Raw genomic sequence first — 19,115 nt, 5'->3', positions numbered from 1 at the left:
CAGATAGCATTTGGGGTACACATAAGTTGTGAGAATTACACATGAATGAGAACACAAACAAAACGCACTAAAAGGTCAGGAATCATGACTGTAGATTTAAAATAATGCCACACCAGGACGGCTTTTAGTCTTTAGAATAAAAGAAGACTAAGTGTGGACGTGATGACGATCCTTAAGCATCTCAATTGCTATGGCATGAAAGAGGGATTTGTACTTTGTTAGGTACGGCTTTAGGGGTAGCACTAGATCCAAAGGATGGCAACTCTAAGAATGTAGTTTTTCACAATTTACACAATGAAGATTATCTAATAGCAGGCTATGAATGGACTGAATTACATAGTTACCACTCTCTAGAAGTCTTCAAGCAAAGGCCCATTTATTTATCAGTGATGTTTTAGAAGGGAGTTAAAATTGGGTAAAAAATAAATGGGCATTCAGTGCCTTTCCAATTCTGAGATGATAACTAAAGAAATGCAAAAGTAGTATGTAAGCCTAAAGATCCTGTGATATTCAATGGACATCTACTTGAATTATGCTGATTTAGTTATTAGAGTTATCTTATTCTAGGATACTAAAAGCTTACGGTGAAACCAGCACTTTTAATTTAGTCCCACACACCCCCAGTCCCTAAATCAAAGAGCATGTCTTGGTTTATCTGGGCTTTAGTAGTTCTAAAATTAGTCAATAAGAATTAATTATTTAAAACAAATCAAGATTAAGTGGATCATCTACTGTTCAAATAGTACATCAAACCTTCAAAGGCTTTGCTATAAACAAACTAATGAGCACAGCTTATTACGGTGTGCTGATTACTGTCTGAGCTCTAGCTCTTCTCATCAAACTTGCTATAGGCTAGTGTAGGTTAAACCAAGGGGCTGGATATATCATATAAAAAGTTAAAAGTTCCACATGCTGTAGAAGCATCCGATTTGAAAATATAAGTTAGTATGTATGTGTAAAATGTTAATTCCTTCAAGTTTTTCAAAGGAGGAAATAAACATACACTTCTAGTCTATGTGATTCCCCACAGAATAACTCCCATCAAAGAAGTATTCTAAATAATGGAGAACCAAGTCAAGATTACGGCTGCAGAGTCTCTCAGTCATGTAACATCTCTCTGGTTGCTTCACGAGTTGTATTGAAGTCTGGCTACCTACAGTCCATCTGTTATTGCAGAAACTCCTTTTGCCTGCACAGTCCAAATTATCCCAGTAGCTATGCCATGTGAAGACCATGGAATAAAGCAGCACAGAGACAGGCAAAGACATTTGTTAACAGAAACAATGTTAGGCACATTTAAACAAATAAGGAAACTGAGCACATATTCTTTTAAGGTAAATTTTAAATCTCTGCTAAGGTAAAGGTTCCATTTTCCTGCATTAGCATAATGTGTGAGTTTGGCAAAAGACAGTCTTCAGAAAGCAACAACAGAAAAAAGGATTTAATTATTTAAGCTAGGTGCAATTTTATTTTATTAGGCTGGGTGCAACGTGGCATAATATAAAAAGGAGAGAAGCCGGGGATCTCACTTCAATTCCTGGCTCTGCCCCACATCACTGACAATGTGATGTAGAAAAGACAACTAATCTTTCTGAGCCTCCACTTTCTCACCTGTAAAATAGGGACAATAAAGATCTCAGTTTTTCCCCAGGATCATTGTGACGGCTAAATGAAACCAGGCACATAAAAGCACATTTCAAACTGTAAGGAACTATACAAATGCAATTTGATATTATTATTAATATATTGTATGTCCAATATTTCCAAAGCTGAGAAGACTAAAAAGTATAATTTGGTTAAAGGAATAAAAACATGGTGGTGGTAATATATTGCAAATAAAAAACTAATATGCCAAATGCAAAACCACCTCTAAGATTCTCAACTTTTAAATGTTGTTGTTGTTGCTCTTATTTTAAATAATGAGGGTCTGAGAACAATGTAGCTAATCTGTGGATATACACAAAGGAAGGGAGGTAATAAAAATAAACTTTTGGTGAAAACTAAGAAACAGATAACACTGCTAAAACTATCCAGAAATGGGAAGAAATGTTAAGAGGGGAGTCAGGTAGGAGCAACCAGCTTGAAGAGAAGTTTTGAGATTAGCTGAGAAGCCTTTTGGTAAATATCGAAGTACCAGAAGAGTTAACAAACAATGAACGTACCCTCCTTTCTCAGAGCCTTCAGAAAGTGCTATCGCTAGCAAAATACCTAGAGTTTGCCATCAATCAACAAGAAAACATCAATAAACAATGGAAGAAGCTTATTTACTTCTCTAAATACCTTGGGAAAACTTGGGGTGAAATCTGGGCACTTTCCTAAATTATCTCAAGAAAAGTACCAAAGACAATAATTGTGCTCTTCTTCGTAGCACATACAATTTTTGAATTCTGAACATTAAGTGTTATACATATTAGTGATTTAGCCATCTAATTCTGATAGGCTACCTGCCAGTTTGAGTTTGACTGGGATCTTTGTTGCCTAAGCTCATACAATAATAACAAAGCAGGATAAAGTAAGTCTGAGAAAAAAGCTGTTTGAGAAAGAGTACTAATCTCAGAAGATTTGAGAGTTCCCGCATTAATTTCTTATTCTGAGGAAAATCATTTCATTACCCTGTTTCTGCTTCTCCATCTGTCAAATAAGTTAGTTATCAAATATAAGCTAGATTGCCACCTGTCAGGATGTTACAGAGGGAATTCCTATGATAAAATAATGTTGAGAAAAAGCTGTTACTCTAAGATTATATAATCCTATAAACACATCTTCCCCCAATAAAAAAAAGGTGAAGGGCCTCAAGCACCTCATATAAAATTTAATTAAATGGTTCTTCTTGGAATATCTTGAGATGAATTATATCAAAACAATTTTAAGTACTTATTTCTAGTCTAATGATTCTTTTTTTTTTTCTCTCTCTGCTCTCTAGAAAATTTACCTTTATCCTTATCCAATGGTTCCTGGGAAAGAATAGTGCACAGTACCGGGTTTTTCCACACCCCAGTCTCTTGAGCTAGAGTAGCTAAAAAATGCAATTCACAGCTGCCATTCTCCATCAGCTTTTCATGAGCTACCTATAAATATTAAATAAACATCCAAAGAATTACAACAGATTTTCAAAAGCAAGCTTATCAGGCTTTAAATATAATACTAAACTTTTCAAAAATAAGACTTTTATCTTAAAATTTTCATGTCACATTACAACGTGCTGAATCCTTTACTTCTGATTTTTAAAGATGAATCTCAAGGATAAGAATTATATTAATTATAAATTTTAAATAAATAAAATGTATTTCTAGAAATAAGTTCATATTATTTTCTCCCCAAAATCTAAACCGAGAGCAAAGTTATTTCTCAAGGAAGCTATTAGAGTATCCATAGCATGAAAGACCTTACACGTTTTATATCCTCTGTGTTAGTAAAAAATTTTCCAAAAAACCTTCTATTATTAACAAATGACAACTCTGCATCAAGGCCTAAGTGACAACTTGTATATACATATTTCAATAAAAGGGACTTATGAAAAGAAAACAACTAAATGTATGATTTTTCATTTATTCATGACATAGCCTTACAATATCCTATTAAAGCTGACACTGAACCTTGCTTACTTGTTGTTTCCAAGTGTTCATGCAATTAGCATATTCTTCAGGTCACAAAAGACCAATAGTTCTAACTCAATTCAGAAAATGTTTATTGAGAATTTCTATGGGCAAAGTACCAAGGAAGAGAGCAACTAGTCCCTGCGTTTATGGGGCTTATCCTCTAGTGGGGTAAAGAGATGCTTAAAAACAGTTAAAACACAGGCAAAATAAAACAAATGCTGTTAAGCAGGTATAAAATAAGCCCGAGGAAGCTCTGAAATGAAAGCAAAGTGTCATGGAAACTCTTAAAGCTGCACGCTGTGTTTGTATAAAAAGTCTATTCCTCAAAACCATAAAAATCTCACTGAACAAGTTCAAGTGCTTTAAGAAATTTTCTTTGAGCAACTGCTGAGAGCTCCATACTGGAATTTAAAGAGTTATTTCCTCCTCATTAAACCATATGAAAAAGTATCAAGTAGTGCTATTGTTTCAAAAAAGAAAGTTGAAAAGGTTTACCTTATGTTGACAAACAAAATTAATATGAGGAATTCAGTATTATATTTGTATATAAACTATTTATATAATTAATTCTGTGGTAGAGTGTATCTGAGTGCCAAACAATGAAAAAAAGTTCTGAGATAATCATTTATCTAAAAATAACCACTTGCTGGGAAAAAAAAACCTAAGACAAAAGTTACTGATATGCTGAAGTACAAATTGCATGATCAAAAAGTTAGCTGCAATGTGACAAACATGACAAGACACTTTCAACAGTTATTAAGTATCTACCTACTATGTGTAAAACTCTATGTTGAATCCTTTGGAATAAAGATATGAATCCTGTCATCAAGAATTTTGCACTTGATGTAATTTTAATATTTAATATTAAAATAGGAAAGTTGATTTCTCTGCCTAACTATAGTTTATTTCACATGCTTCTAAAATTTGAGACTAATCCTCTTTTAATATCTCTTCTATGGAAAAACATAAGGCCAAAAGATATTTTAAGAACTCTGGCTAGAGGAATAGAGAGACAACTATACTTTTTGAGACTAGTTGGCAGGAACATTCTTTTTAACTAACCAATTAATCAAACTTTACTTGAAGCTATAAAATATCCAGCACAATCTAGTGCTTAACAAAATTTAACATTCTTGAAATACTGCAAAACAACTAAGTGCTAAACTATGTAGTACTTTTATAAGTAGAATAACAGCCCTAAGTAACAGAGACAAAGCATGTGTTTTCAGATATAGTAGAAAAAGTATGGACTATGGAGTAAAGAATCTTGGTTCAAATAACTACTCTGGTATTAGCTATACAAGTTTGGGCAGATAAATATTTTAGAGTTGAGCCTCAGTTTCCTCACCTTTAAAATGGGAAAAATATACCTACCCCCACAAAGTTTTCATAAGGATTAAATGAGATATGTTAAATTCTTATAAAGCATATTGCAATTTTCAACAATTAGTTAAACTGTTTCTAAATACAAATGAGGGCATTTTCTTTTGTGTTCCCTTACTGCTCTGGCAAAGTTCTAATTATCTGATCTTAAAGAACAGTGCAATATTCAACCAATCTACTTAAATGTATATATTCATTTAGCAAACATCTACTGAGCACTGACTACATGCAAGACATTAACGTTAATAAGAACAGCAATTAATGTTTGTCATTACTTAAATCATTTAAAGTTTAACCAAATAATTTATTAAGAATAAAGAAAATCGCCATAAAATATACCTATATTAAATCTAGTAGGTAAATATTCTCACCTGCACCAGTGTCTGAAATTGTTCCCACTGTTTATCAGATAACTCAACAGGCAGACACAGTAAAAGGTCAACACAGCTTCTAAAAAACAAAAAGTTGGTAAGGATACAAATAATTACTAAAATTCAAAGTAAAATAAGATGAATAATTCTAATATCATGAGTAGACTGTCCATACCTAATCTATTTAAAATTAAACTATCATAAGATGTGAGATACAGAGTTAAAAAAAAAAAGCTAAATCTAATTTTTTATTTACTCAAAGGTCTACTCACAATGCCAAGCGTTCCAGAACCAATGCTACATTTTCACATTCAGAGGTAAGATAAGGTCGGGCTTTAACGTAACTTTGGATAGCCACCGTGTATACCTCCAATAAAGGTAAAGGATCTTCTGAAGTTTTCCATTTCTCTGCATATTCAAGGAGTGTCTGTTTGGAAGGAATAATAAAAAGTATTCAAAGTAAATAAAAATACATATTGATTAATCAACGGTTCTTCTTTCCTAAGAAATTTTGAGAAATAACTTTTATTTATAAAAACAAAAAGTTTACACTGATTACAAGATTAAAAGTAATAAAGCCGTAATCTTATTTCCAGCAGCTCTTTGTAGGAGACAAGATTAGTGTTAATTCATGCAACAATAGCATTTTTTCACGAAGTTTGGTTTTAAATAGTGAAAGCATTATCTCCTCACTTTCCAAGTCAAAATCCACACTTTCGCCCACAAATTTCTAAGATTTAAAAGTTATTTTAAAAAGAAGACACCTGGGCAAGTAATACTTGACCAGGCATGCAGTGAAGAATTTCAAATATTTATGTGTTCTATTTTTCATGCAAGGAACATAAAATTCAACACCTAACAATAAATAAACCACATACTGTCAGAAAAGACATGTAATTTTTTCAGTTAATAAAAAATAATAGTACATAGTACATTACTGGTTTTTATGATGAGCTTTATCACTAAAAATATCTAAAGATGTTCAACACACATAAAATCACTATTAAAGATATTAAAGAATGATTATAAGGTCAAGACATTTTTGTAATAAAGTGCTTGGTTTTTGTTTTTTTTAATTTATTTATTTTATTTATTTTCATTTTTGGCTGCGTTGGGTCTTCATTGCTGCGCGCGGGCTTTCTCTAGTTGCAGCGAGCGGGGGCTACTCTCTGTTGCTGTGCGCGGGCTTCCCACTGTGGTGGCTTCTCTTGTTGCCGAGCACGGGCTCTAGGTGTGCGGGCTTCAGTAGTTTTGGCTCGCAGGCTCAGTAGTTGTGGTTCGCGGGCTCTAGAGTACAGGCTCAGTAGTTGTGGTGCACAGGCATAGCTGCTCCGCGACATGTGGGATCTTCCCAGACCAGGCCTGGAACCCGTGACCCCTGCATTGGCAGGCAGATTCTTAACCACTGCACCACCAGGGAAGCCCCTAAAGTACTTTTTTTTTTTTTTTTTTTTTGCGGTATGCGGGCCTCTCACTGTTGTGGCCTCTCCCGTTGCGGAGCACAGGCTCCGGACGCGTAGGCTCAGTGGCCATGGCTCACGGGCCCAGCCGCTCCGCGGCATGTGGGATCCTCCTGGACCAGGACACGAACCTGTGTCCCCTGCATCGGCAGGTGGACTCTCAACCACTGTGCCACCAGGGAAGCCCAAGTGCTTGTTTTTTACGATAAAAAACTCTTCACCAGGAAAAACAAAATGCTGTTTATCCTACAGAATGAAGAGATGGAAGAAACTGGCAACAGTAAACAGACACCTATGCGTTCTACAACTACTAACATTGTGAGTTACTAAAAACTATCTAAAAGGTTCTACTATTATGCTAAACGAAGTAGAACTCTAATTAAATGTTTTTAGAATATAGAAGACTGCCACAATTAGTCTTTCTCACTCTTCAAGGTTTAAGACTCAACAACATGTGGCAAATTCAGGTGTTATTTCCTAGAAAAGAGGTATCCTGAAGGAAAACTCCATAAGGCCTTGCTTGTATTCTCTCGCATACAGAAGCAGCTTTCTACAAATGTGCAGGTAGGAAAGTAGGAAGGGAGGAAGGTAGGAAGGTAGGAAGGAAGGAATTATATTCTACTATCAGACACTCAAAAGAAAACACTTATTACCTTCTCCTCTCTACAACCCTCTAACTACTAGAAGTAGTAAGTGATCAAAGAGAATATGGAAGAAAAGAAGGATAGAAAAGGTTATCTGGTAAATTAAAGAGCAACATAATAACAATTTACTTTCTGAGTAGTCATATATTCATAAACCCTGACTCTCTCCAAGTTGGACAGAAGTGCAGGTTACTTGAAGGCCCAGTACTTGCAACTGGCATCTGAAGTAAGGGCAGTCTTGTGGGACTGAGCCCTTTAACCTGTGGAGTCTGAGCTTACTGAACTGTGGGGACACCTATTTGGTGTTGGAGAGTTTGAGAAGAGGTACTGGAAAAAACACCATGTGTTTGGTGTCAGCAGTGCAAACATCTCTCAACAGGACTTAGAAAAATCGAAACAAAACCTACCAACTGAAGGGAAAAATCTGCATTCTGGAATTGTTTTGCGATTATCCCTCTACTTCTAGGAATAAAACTGGTGATATGAGGGAGGATGACCTCACTCACATCTTCAAGGTTTTTGGAATTAACACCAACTATGCATACAATTCTTACTTTAGCTAGCACCTGTCTTTCTACATAAAGTCATTAAATATTATTTTCTTTTTTCTGGAAAAACAAGTTTCGGCGTCTGGGGAATTTCATGCCTGGCCAATGTACCCAATCTCACATGAGTTCAACTGAAAGCTTAGGTTTCCCCTATTAGTTCTCTTGCAGTAATGAATCAATTTCCCATAATAGTTTTAGTTTTTCCTGAAAAAAAATATACTGTACTGATTTCAAAAAAGCTTTGAAATTATAAGCTTCTTCCTTTCTTGTCTCCCAACACCCCCAAAAAAAACCCTAAAAAAAAAAAATCACATAGGGGCTTCCCTGGTGGCGCAGTGGTTGAGAGTCCGCCTGCCGATGCAGGGGACACGGGTTCGTGCCCCGGTCCGGGAAGATCCCACATGCCGCGGAGCGGCTAGGCCCGTGAGCCATGGCTGCTGGGCCTGCGCGTCCAGAGCCTGTGCTCCACAACGGGAGAGGCCACAGCAGTGAGAAGCCCACGTAATGCCAAAAAAAAAAAAAAAAAAAAAAAAAAAAAAAAAAAAAAAAAAAAAAATCACATATATCTACATGTATGTACATATTATCTACATTTTACCCAAGGTCTACATTTCTTGATATGTCTAGCTCTGCAAAGGGTACTTATACATTACTTCTTTCCTTTATATACTTGAGTTCTACTGTCCTCAGGTGAAAAAGTTTTTCTTGTTTTTTCTACTAAATTTATTTATTTATTTAATTTTGGCTGTGTTGGGTCTTCGTTGCTGCACACAGGCTTTCTCTAGTTATGGTGAGCAGGGGCTACTCTTCGTTGTGGTGTGTGGGCTTCTCATTGCAGTGGCTTCTCTTCTTGTGGAGCATGGGCTCTAGGCATGCGGGCTTCAGTAGTTGTGGTACGAGGGCTCAGTAGTTGTGGCTCACGGGCTCTAGAGTACAGGCTCAGTAGTTGTGGTGCACGGGCTTAGTTGCTCCGCGGCATGTGGGATCTTCCCGGACCAGGGCTCGGACCCGTATCCCCTGCATTGGCAGGTGGATTCCTAACCACTGGGCCACCAGGGAAGTCCAAAAAAGTTTTTAAACTTATCTTTAATTATAATCAAAGATAAGCTCTTTTGGGTATAACGGAGTCTGAATTGATGAGAAAAATAATTGACAAGCCACAGAATGTGAGAACCATAAAGCAACTTAAAAATGATATACTTTCACCTCATTTTATAGATGAGGAAAGAGGAAGAGAAAGCAGATTCTGGTGAAAAGCAGACCTCTTAGGTGGCTTTTTAACAGTCTGGGTGGTTTTTTAACAGTCTGGGAATAATGTAACTAGGGAAAGGCTAGAAAAAAAGGATCACAGCAGATTTTAAGAGATGGTAGGAAAAAGAAAACAAATGGCATGCTCATACTGATTACATATAGGAGAATAAGTTTAAAAGTTGGGTTAAATATCTATTTTTATAAAGGTATGAGTTGATATTCATAACCAGTAAGTGTACTGATAGTAGAGCTTCCCTTGTTTCTCAAGACACTAAGATTAGTAGAACAATTGTGAAACTGGAAGCATTCCCAACATGACTAGTTAATAAATTATGCTTTCTTCAACTAAAAAAGTTACTTATTTATATCTACTACCTTAATCTATACAAAGGCTTTCAGGCAGGAATTCCAGAACAATCAGACTCATATTTTTTACACAGAGTCAGAACAGACCTTCAAGATCACTTAATTCTGTTTTACGAAGTCCAGTGACCTGCAACTCGAATAGTAACTGAATTGGCAATCAGCAAAGCCAGGCAGCCTCCTCACTCTCTGTGAAACATTCTGTCCACTACAAACACTGTTTGTGGTAATGTCACAACTATAAATCTGTAGATTACTTTATTACTTCAATTACTCCTCATAACTCTATGAGGTTATGTACTATTTATCTAGTTTGCCAGCCATAGTAGAATTAAATAACTTGACCTCTTTATTGGTTAAGCTTATATTATTTCATAAGCTTATGAAAGTAAGAAAATCCAACTCAAAGCAGCAGAAACAATAAGAAGGTTTCCCACATAACAAGAGATTAAGAGGAAGAGCAAGTTCTGGGATTGGTTAGTTTAGCGGCTCAACAACGTCTTCAAGGACCACCTCTGCCTTCACTCTGCCGTCCTCAGGTGGTGCCCCACCCAGTCCCTAGTTCTCAGCAATAACCAGAAGAAAAGATGAGACCACCACTTCATGTGCATCTTTTCAAGCAACAAAGAAACCCTTCCCAGAAACCATAAACCCAATTTCTATCAGTATATTTCTCCTCAGGTCCCAACGGCCAGAATTTCATCAGACACCTATGGTCAAAAATCACACAGCCATAAAGGAACTCCATGGGTGCCCACTCTCCAAGGTTTCCCCGAAGCACAAAGCCATGCTGAAGAAGGAAAATGTGTGAATAAAATCAGGGTTCTATTCGGAAGGTGGGGGAGGGGCCTAAGCCTCACACGTTGGTTGCCTCTCCAATGGTTTTTACTCCCACATGTGTTCAAGAATGAGCAAGTGAACATGTGTGTGTGTGGTGTTTTTATATTTAAATACACATACACAAATGAACAAAAATAAAAGTCGTTGTGATCTGGTTTGGAGAGGGATATGCGAGGGGATGGCACAGAGGATTGATAGGAAAAGAAACCTGTAAGTCCTACGAGGCACCAGATTGCTTCCATTAATGAGTAAACTGTAAACTAAGTACAGTAAGAGAAGTTAAAACTGTGTTCTATAAAGAATGATTAATGGAACTAAGGACAGGATGCTTAATCTGGACAATAAATAACATTTACTGAATATTTACTCTATGCTAGGCACTGTTCTGCAAGCTTTACAATACCTATTAGCAATTAGATAAATTACAGTAATATGCTTATATTAAAATGGACAAAGGCATAAAATAGTTAAAGTAACAAATAAGCCCCAAGAGCACAGAACTAGAGGCCGAGAGGAGATTCAAACCTTAATAGTCTGATTTCAGAGCCTGAGTTCTTAAATACTATGCTCTCCATTTCTAGAGAAATAAAACTTTGATTCACAGCCAAATTAACAAATCTGAAGACTTGTCACATAAAACAAGAGTTAGTCTTACTCTATGTGCTCTCACAGGACAAACCAGCACCACTAAGTTAAAGTTTTAAGGAGCTAAATTTCTGCTTCTTATGAGACTGACCATGAAACAATTACAGTTAACCAAAAATTGAACAGGTTGGCCTCCATCACTGAAGTGACTCAAGCAGGAGCAAAATGGCTCTGAGTTCAGAATGCAGTAAAGCAGTCATATGTGGGAGACACATTCCATCACACCAGAAGAGACTACACTAGTGGGGCTCAGAGAGGTTTTGATTGGTGGGCATATTGTTTAAAAATTATTTTAATTAGTTTCTAACACTTAAAAATCATAAGTTTACATAGAACTTGGATTTCTGACTTTTTTTTTTTTAATTTGGAAACCTTGGGTCCATATTCCGGCACTGAAATAACTGGCGGGAGCTGAGGCACGGGCTCTCTGATTGCTGGAAGCCTTACCTAGCTGCCTCCCTCTTTAAGGGACCTATTGACCTATTGTCTTCCTGCAAGTTATTTGTCGTCACCACCTTTCCTATAGTGTGTATTACGATCAGAGAAAGAAATACAAGCAAAAGAAAAATTAAAGGATCATATTCCAGCAGGATCTCTAAAACGGTGTTTCTCAACCTCTTTTTCATTTGCATCCGCTCCTAAGGAAACTTCTGACTTTTTTCCCTAACTGTCCCCCACCCCCAATGAAATTGTAATACCACAGATGTACTGTCTATCTGTTTATGGAGTCACAAGCTATTGTAATATCTAAGATTCTTTTTGCTCCTTAAGAACCAATTTTCACCCCCTTGGGAACAAAAATGCACATTTAATACTCTGGCTGTTAAGTTGATTTCTCATTATCTACATCAGCAGAGACTCGGACATATATACTCTAGGGAGGAAGACAGTATAGATTAACTTCCAGAAGCTTCCTTTAGTTCCTCTAAGGATTATTAGGAGAGAAAACGAAAGAAGAATAAAAGGGGAATAAAACCACAGGGGTGTTAAATTTAATAAGCAAGAGGATTAAACTACATTATTGTCCTACATAAAGGTAAGACTGGAGTGTTGGATATGTTTATACTGTTACACTCATGGTCCAATTCCAATTTATAGCTATGATTCTCTAGAGTGGAAGTTCTCAAAAGTTTTGATCTCATGACCCTTTCTTAAAAATTACTGAGAATCCCAAAGCGTTTGTTTATGGGGATTATAACTACTGATTTTCACCATGTGAGAATTAGAAATGAAAACTGAGATGTTTAATTATACACTTATAAATGGATTTAAAACAACAACAAACCCATCACATGTTACTATAAATGGGGTATTTTTAATGAAAAAAATTGTTTTTAAAAAAATTAGCAAGAAGAGTGGCGTTTCTTACATTTTTCAAATCTCTTCAATGTTCGGCTTAATACAAAAGAGCAGGATCCTCATATCCCCGCATTTAATCTGCTGCAATATCACAGATCATGTAACCTCCAGAAAAACTCCACTGTACAGGAATGAAAGAAGGCAAATAACAGAGTTTTGACTTCTTTGTACCCACTGAGCCTTTGGTGAGTGATACTCTTTTATAAGTTTCAAAGTTACTAAAATTTATTTTAAGGTTTTGCGTGAAAATGGTGGATTGGACACATACATTTTGCACCTTGTTCTCTCCAAACCTCACTAAAGCAACAGTAATTTTTTTTTTAAACTGGCATAAACCCACAAGGACTAAGAAAATAGGAACAGAGGAAAGAGAAACAAAATTTTAAACACTGGAAAGCATATGGAAGATTGGCACTCTATGAAAAATGACTCCAAAGTAGGCTTTAGGTAAAGACCTAATTCTGAAGAATCATGAAGGGCTCAAGAACTGGGAGCAGGTGCCTCTGGAAATGGGGGCAAAGGTGAGACTGAGAATGAGAGGATTGGCTGAAAGTCTATTTAAGCAGTTGGCCTCTCTGATTTCTGCATCCCTCTCCACAGCTAGGTGACCAAAGCTAGGCACTACTCCTCTCTATCCCCAGCAGTTTATTCTGGAGAGAAGTATAGAAAAAAAGGTGTCTGCACAGAGATAAGGGGAGCATTAAGTCAACTTTACATACTGACTACAGAGACAGCTCCCTTCTCATGGCCTTTTCCCTCCAAAATTGCCAGAACCTCCTTAGCTGAGTCCTTCTCAGGAAATTCAAGAGAAAAGACCCAAAGATTCTGACACCAGGCCTTCCCCCATGAAAAGAAAACAGCTAGGTCCCCCTATAGTGAAGACAACAACAAATCCCACTCATGGGCTTGGAGCTCTCAATCAGTTTTTCAGTGGTATACCTTTAAATATGGACAGCCAAGGACCACTCAAGAGGTTGAAACAAATTAGTTAAAAAAAAAAAAAAAAAGAAAGAAAGAAACTTGAAGCAAGCAGAGACTATACATGGAGAAGACAAAATTCCAAGAAACTATCATTAATATTCTAGGGTGTGTTTGTGTGTGAGAGAGTCTATTAGACCTATGAATAAAAACACCATATCATAAAGGAATATTTATTTTAAAAAGATTCAAATTAAAAATGTAATAGCAGAAATGAAAACCTCAATTAAAGAGCTGGAAGATAAACTGAGGAAATTTCCCCAGAAAGTAGAGTAAAAGGGAAGGAAAGAAAAGATAAGAAACTTTGGAGAATAGTGCTAGAGGTCTCATAATCAACAAGAGGAATTCCAGGAAGTTAGAGAAATGGAGGGGAACAAATCAAAGAACTAATTCAAGTTAATTTCCTAGAATCTAAGGACACGAATTTTAGAACTAAAAGACCCACTAAGTGCCCAACTCAATTACTCAAACTAGACCTATACCAAGGTACTATTTCATAAAATTTCAGAGCTCAAGGACAAAGAGAGGACCAAAACAAGCTTGGGGGGGACCAGGGAGCAGACTTCTCAACAGCAACACTGGAGCCAAAGGAAAATGAAGCACTGCATTAAAAACTGACGGGCGATTATTTCCATCCAATTATCGTAAGTATTAAGACAGAAAAGTCATTTTCAGACATGCAAGTTCTCAAAAATTTCAACTTCTAGGCATATTTTTTCAGGATGCTACTAAAGAGGGAATTTCACCAAAATGAGGGAATAAACCAGGGAAGGAGTGAAAACGGTATCTAGTAAAAAGGGAATCTAACACAAGAGACAGGAAATGAAGAAAAATCCCAAGAAGACAGCTGTGCAATGGGCCTGCAAAATAACTACAGCATATCAGATAGCTCTAGGACAAATTTATTCAAGATGAAATTGACAAGACTACCTAATGTGCCTGAATAAGCTTAGAGGAGATTTATACAACTGAGGGAGAGTTTGGATCGAATCAGTGATATACACATAGAATATTCAGCTAAGGAAATAAGATAATTTAAGTACATTAACCTGCCCTCAACAATTAGAGAATGCACATTCTTTAAAAGCACAAAACATTTACAAAAACTGACTATAAACTAGGTCACATAGTCACAAAAAATAACAAAGAATTACTATCATACATTTCACATTCTTTGAACATGATGCAATAAAGTCAGAAATTATTAACAGAATACGCTTACAAAGAAAAGTACAAATTTGACAATTTTTAAGCATATTTTTTAAATTTTTATTTTATATTGGAATATAGTTATTAACAATGTTGTGTTAGTTTCAGGTGTACAGCAAAGTGATTCAGTTATACATATACATGTGCCTATTCTTTTTCAAATTCTTTTCCCATTTAGGTTATTACAGAACATTGAGCAGAGGTCCCTGTGCCATACAGTAGGTCCTTGTTGGTTATCTATTTTAAATATAGTAGTGTGGGACTTCCCTGGTGGCACAGTGCTTAAGAATCCGCCTGCCAACACAGGGGACACGGGTTTGACCCCTGGTCCGGGAAGATCCCACATGCCGCAGAGCAACTAAGCCCGTGCGCCACAACTACTGAGCCCGCGTGCCACAACTACTGAAGCCCGTGTGCCTAGAGCCCGTGCTCCGCAACAAAGACAAGCCACCGCAATGACAAGCCCACGCACCAAAACAAAGAGTAGTCCCCACTTGCTGCAACTAGAGAAAGCACGCATGCAGCAACGAAGACCCAATGCAGCCAAAAGTAAATAAATAAATAAATACATACACACATACAGTAGTGTGTACATGTCAATCCCAAACTCCCAATCTATCTCTCTCCCCCCTTAAGTCTATTTCTAAATCACGGGTGGAAGAAATCATAATAGAAATCAGAGAATACTTAGACTTGAAGTATAGCAAAAGCACATCAAAATTTGTAGGATGCAGCTAGAACAAGCTTAAGAGGGAAATTTATAGATGCAAATGTTTATACTGTAAGTTATGCTACAGCTTTAAAAAAAACATGCAAATATGTTCCAACACAGTATGAGCAAAACATTAATTTCCCATTTGCCTATGTGTGATTTTTTTGGTGAGAAACATTAGGTGAAAGCAGAAAACTATACCCAGCTGAACTAAGCTTGCAGGAAAACACAAAATGCACACACCTCAAAAACATGTATCACCTACATCAGTTCACCAGGCGTGTGATGAGCCATAACCATCCACACATGGTTTTACAACTTTCTGTCCAATTTCAGAGAACTCTCCTTCCACCACCTCACAATAACTCACAAACTGCATTCCTTCTGACACCCACTCCTACAAACAAAGTACAGGTCTTTTCCAAGGTAAAGCACCACATTTATTTTAACAGTTATGTACGTCTTGACCACTAAAGGGGTATAAAATTGTACTACAGTTTTTATAAGGTTCTGTGTGTGACACTGATGAAGTTTTCGAGTGTTGTGCCTCTAACCCTATTTTCCCCATAAGCCTTGTGATTTCTGTTGTGCAATTTTGCATAGCAAGGTTTTTTTGCTAGGGATACTTATGCTGTGATAAAGCAAAACTGGCTGCATTAAGAAAAGACAAAATGAAAAAGTCACAGAGAATATTACTGGGACAAATAGAGAAATCTGAACATATATTGTAATTAGATAATATTATTGTGTCAATGTTAAAATTTCCTGAGTGTGATGATTGTATTTTTGGACTTAAGAGATAAATACAAGTCCAGTTTTTGGACTTAACGCAATGTCATGATGCCTAGCTCTAAAGGATTCAGGGAGAAAAAGAGAATTAAAGCATGAGACAAAGAAAATATAGCAAAATGTTAACACCGGTGAATCTTGTAAAAGGTATATGAGTATTCAGTGTACTATTCTTGTACTTTTTCTATAATAAAAAGTTTGGAAGAGCAAAATATTGGGGATGGCAAGTGTGGTAGACTGAATTCCTCACTCCTCCTTGTATCCACGCCGTTTTTCACATGACTTTGGAATACTTCTCATAGTGGTGGAGAATATTTTCCTACCCCATGTGCCTTGTTTTGACCAAAAGAATGTGTCAGGGGCTTCCCTGGTGGCGCAGTGGTTGAGAGCCCGCCTGCCGATGCAGGGGACACGGGTTCGTGCCCCGGTCTGGGAAGATCCCACATGCCCGGAGGAGCGGCTGGGCCCGTGAGCCATGGCCGTTGAGCCTGCGCGTCCAGAGCCTGTGCTCCGCAATGGGAGAGGCCACAACAGCGCGAGGCCCACATACCGCAAAAAAAAAAAAAAAAAAAAAAAAAAAAAAAAAGAATGTGTCAGAAGTGATGGTAGGTCATCTATGAGTTTAAGAATCTTGCTCCTTCGTATGCTTCTACCATCAAAAGGAGAAGGTATGTCCAGATTAGCCTGCTGTTCCCAGGAAGATGAGAAGATGCCATCCCTGTTGCTCTAGTTGAGGCCACCCTATACCAGGCAACATCCAGCCAATCTTAAATCTGTATGACTCCAACCAAGACCAGCAGATTGCCTAGCCAACCATACCCTGACTTCAGATGAATGAGTAATACATACTTACTATTAGATGTCACTAGGGTTTTGTGGTTGTTACACACAATTTTGTGAAAACAGCTGAGTTAAGTAGCTAACTTAAGTTAGACAAAGAGAATAAATTCAAAGAAAGTTTAAAAATTTTAAAGTAGTAAAAACAAGAGCAGATATATTTATATATGAAATAGAAAATGAAGATACAACAGAGAGGATCAACAAAACCAAACACTCGTCATTTGAAAGACAAAAAACCTTTGGCAAAAATAATCAAAAAAAAGAGAAGGCACAAATAAATAGAATTAGGAATGAGAAAGGGACCAAAACTACAGAAGCAATACAGATTTTTAAAAAATCTTAAGATAATACACTGAATAACCTTATTCCTTGTTTGAAATAGCTTTAAAATCTTTAAAATCTTTTTTAAACTATTTACTTGTTTTTTAATGAAACAGCTTAAAAATCTGAATGAAAAGGGTAGAAGTTATTAAAACTATCTCAAGAACAGAAAAAGTCCTTTACCCACTAAAGAAACTGAATCCAATTTAAAAAAAAAAAGAATCTAGTTGGTTTTCTACAGGAAAATCCAGCAAACGATCTTTGAGGAAACAGGCTATTATAGAAACTTTTGGAAGAAAGGAAGGGGAAAAGGGAGGGAGGGAAAGTTCCCCCCATTCATTGTTTGAGGCTATTATAAATTTAAAAACTGGGTAAATGTGATATGAGACAGGAAAAATCACAGGCCAATCTCACTTAATAAACAGATTTTAAAATCCCCAGTATTACCAAACCAAATCCTGCAGTAAACTTTAAAAATTTTTTTAAATATGTTGAAACAATCATAGAGTTACAGAAAGTTGGAAATACAGCATAGAGAAAATTTTTCCCTGAACCATTTGGGAGTTAGTTGCCAACCTGATGCTCTACTGCCTTCCAATATTTTAATGTGTATTTCCTACAAACAAGGACCTCCTACGTGATCAGAGAGCACGACCACAAGAATCAAGAAAAAAATACTGGTACATACGCTGCTACCATTTAATCCTCAGACACCACTCAAGTGTGCCAATTATCCCAATGATGTGTTTCAGAGAAAAGGATACAGTTCAGAATCATGTCTTGCATTTAGTTGTCATGTCCCTTCGGTCTCTAAGTCCTAAGCGAAACTTTAAAGACTCATTTAGGACCCTTACACTATCAAAGATTACAGGCCAGTTATTTTGTAGATAACCCTCAATTTGGGTTTGGTGTTTTCTCATAATTATATCCATGTTATGCATTTTGGCAGGAATACCACAGAAGCAATGATGATTTCTGCTCACTGTTTGCTATCAAGCAGTACATGATTTCAATTTGTCCCATTATGGATGATGTTCATTTTGATCACTTGATTAAGTTAGGGCCTGCCCTCCTCACTCCGCTTGGGCTCAGCATGCTGGAACTGGCTGTCTCTCCAGGTAGTTCCCCCTTCTCCCTCTGCTTCGGCGCTGACATCCTCTGCCAGGCTGCCCCTCTGTGGAAATGCCCCCCTTCTGACACCCCACACCAGGCTGCTCTCCCCTCCCCCACCCCATGGGCAACCTACTTATCTCACTTGGGCTCTAAATCCCCACATGCAGCCACCCCTGCCAACTCCCTACAGAGCCCTCCTCACCCTAATTGGGCTCTGACTCCTGCACCACAGAACTGCTACTCATCCAACCTGGGCTTTGACACTCACTCTGAGCCTATGCAACACCCCTGCTCCCACCACAGACACCTACTTTGTCCCCTCTAATAAGGAATCAAGGACTGAATTATTCAGGAAGGGAAGAGGAAGGGCTGCAATGTATCTTTTTTAAATGTATTTTGGACCCAGAAGGATTTATCTTGGCAATATGAAGATAGTAAACAGATTTCTCTAATTTTAAACTAATTTACCATAGTAATAGATTTAAAGGGGAAGCTATATGATTACCTCAATAATTACCAAAAAAAGGACACGATCAAAATACAAACCCATTCAATGTAAAGAAAAAAAACAAAATCTTTTTGCAACAATGAATAGAAGGAAAGCTCCTTAACTTGGTGAAATGTATTCAGTAAAACCCACGGCAAACCTCATACTTAATGGTGAAAACTTAAAAGCATTTCCCTTTAAAG

General features: G+C 37.0%; 1 protein-coding gene across 1 annotated transcript in view; it reads right to left on the bottom strand.

Moving 5' to 3' along the window:
* Positions 1-19,115, bottom strand: part of ZNF292 (zinc finger protein 292) — an 85,663-nt gene that overhangs the window by 35,987 nt on the left and 30,561 nt on the right. The window contains exons 2-4 of the mRNA XM_079716808.1: positions 5,626-5,780; positions 5,354-5,432; positions 2,933-3,068 (exon numbers count right to left, since the gene is read on the bottom strand). Coding sequence (XP_079572934.1) covers positions 2,933-3,068; positions 5,354-5,432; positions 5,626-5,780 — 370 coding nt within the window. The remainder of the gene's footprint in view (positions 1-2,932; positions 3,069-5,353; positions 5,433-5,625; positions 5,781-19,115) is intronic.

The sequence above is a fragment of the Hyperoodon ampullatus genome (genome assembly GCF_949752795.1).
Source record: "Hyperoodon ampullatus genome assembly, chromosome: 12".
Taxonomy (NCBI): Eukaryota; Metazoa; Chordata; class Mammalia; order Artiodactyla; family Ziphiidae; genus Hyperoodon; species Hyperoodon ampullatus.
This window is presented reverse-complemented; position numbering and strand designations above follow the sequence as displayed.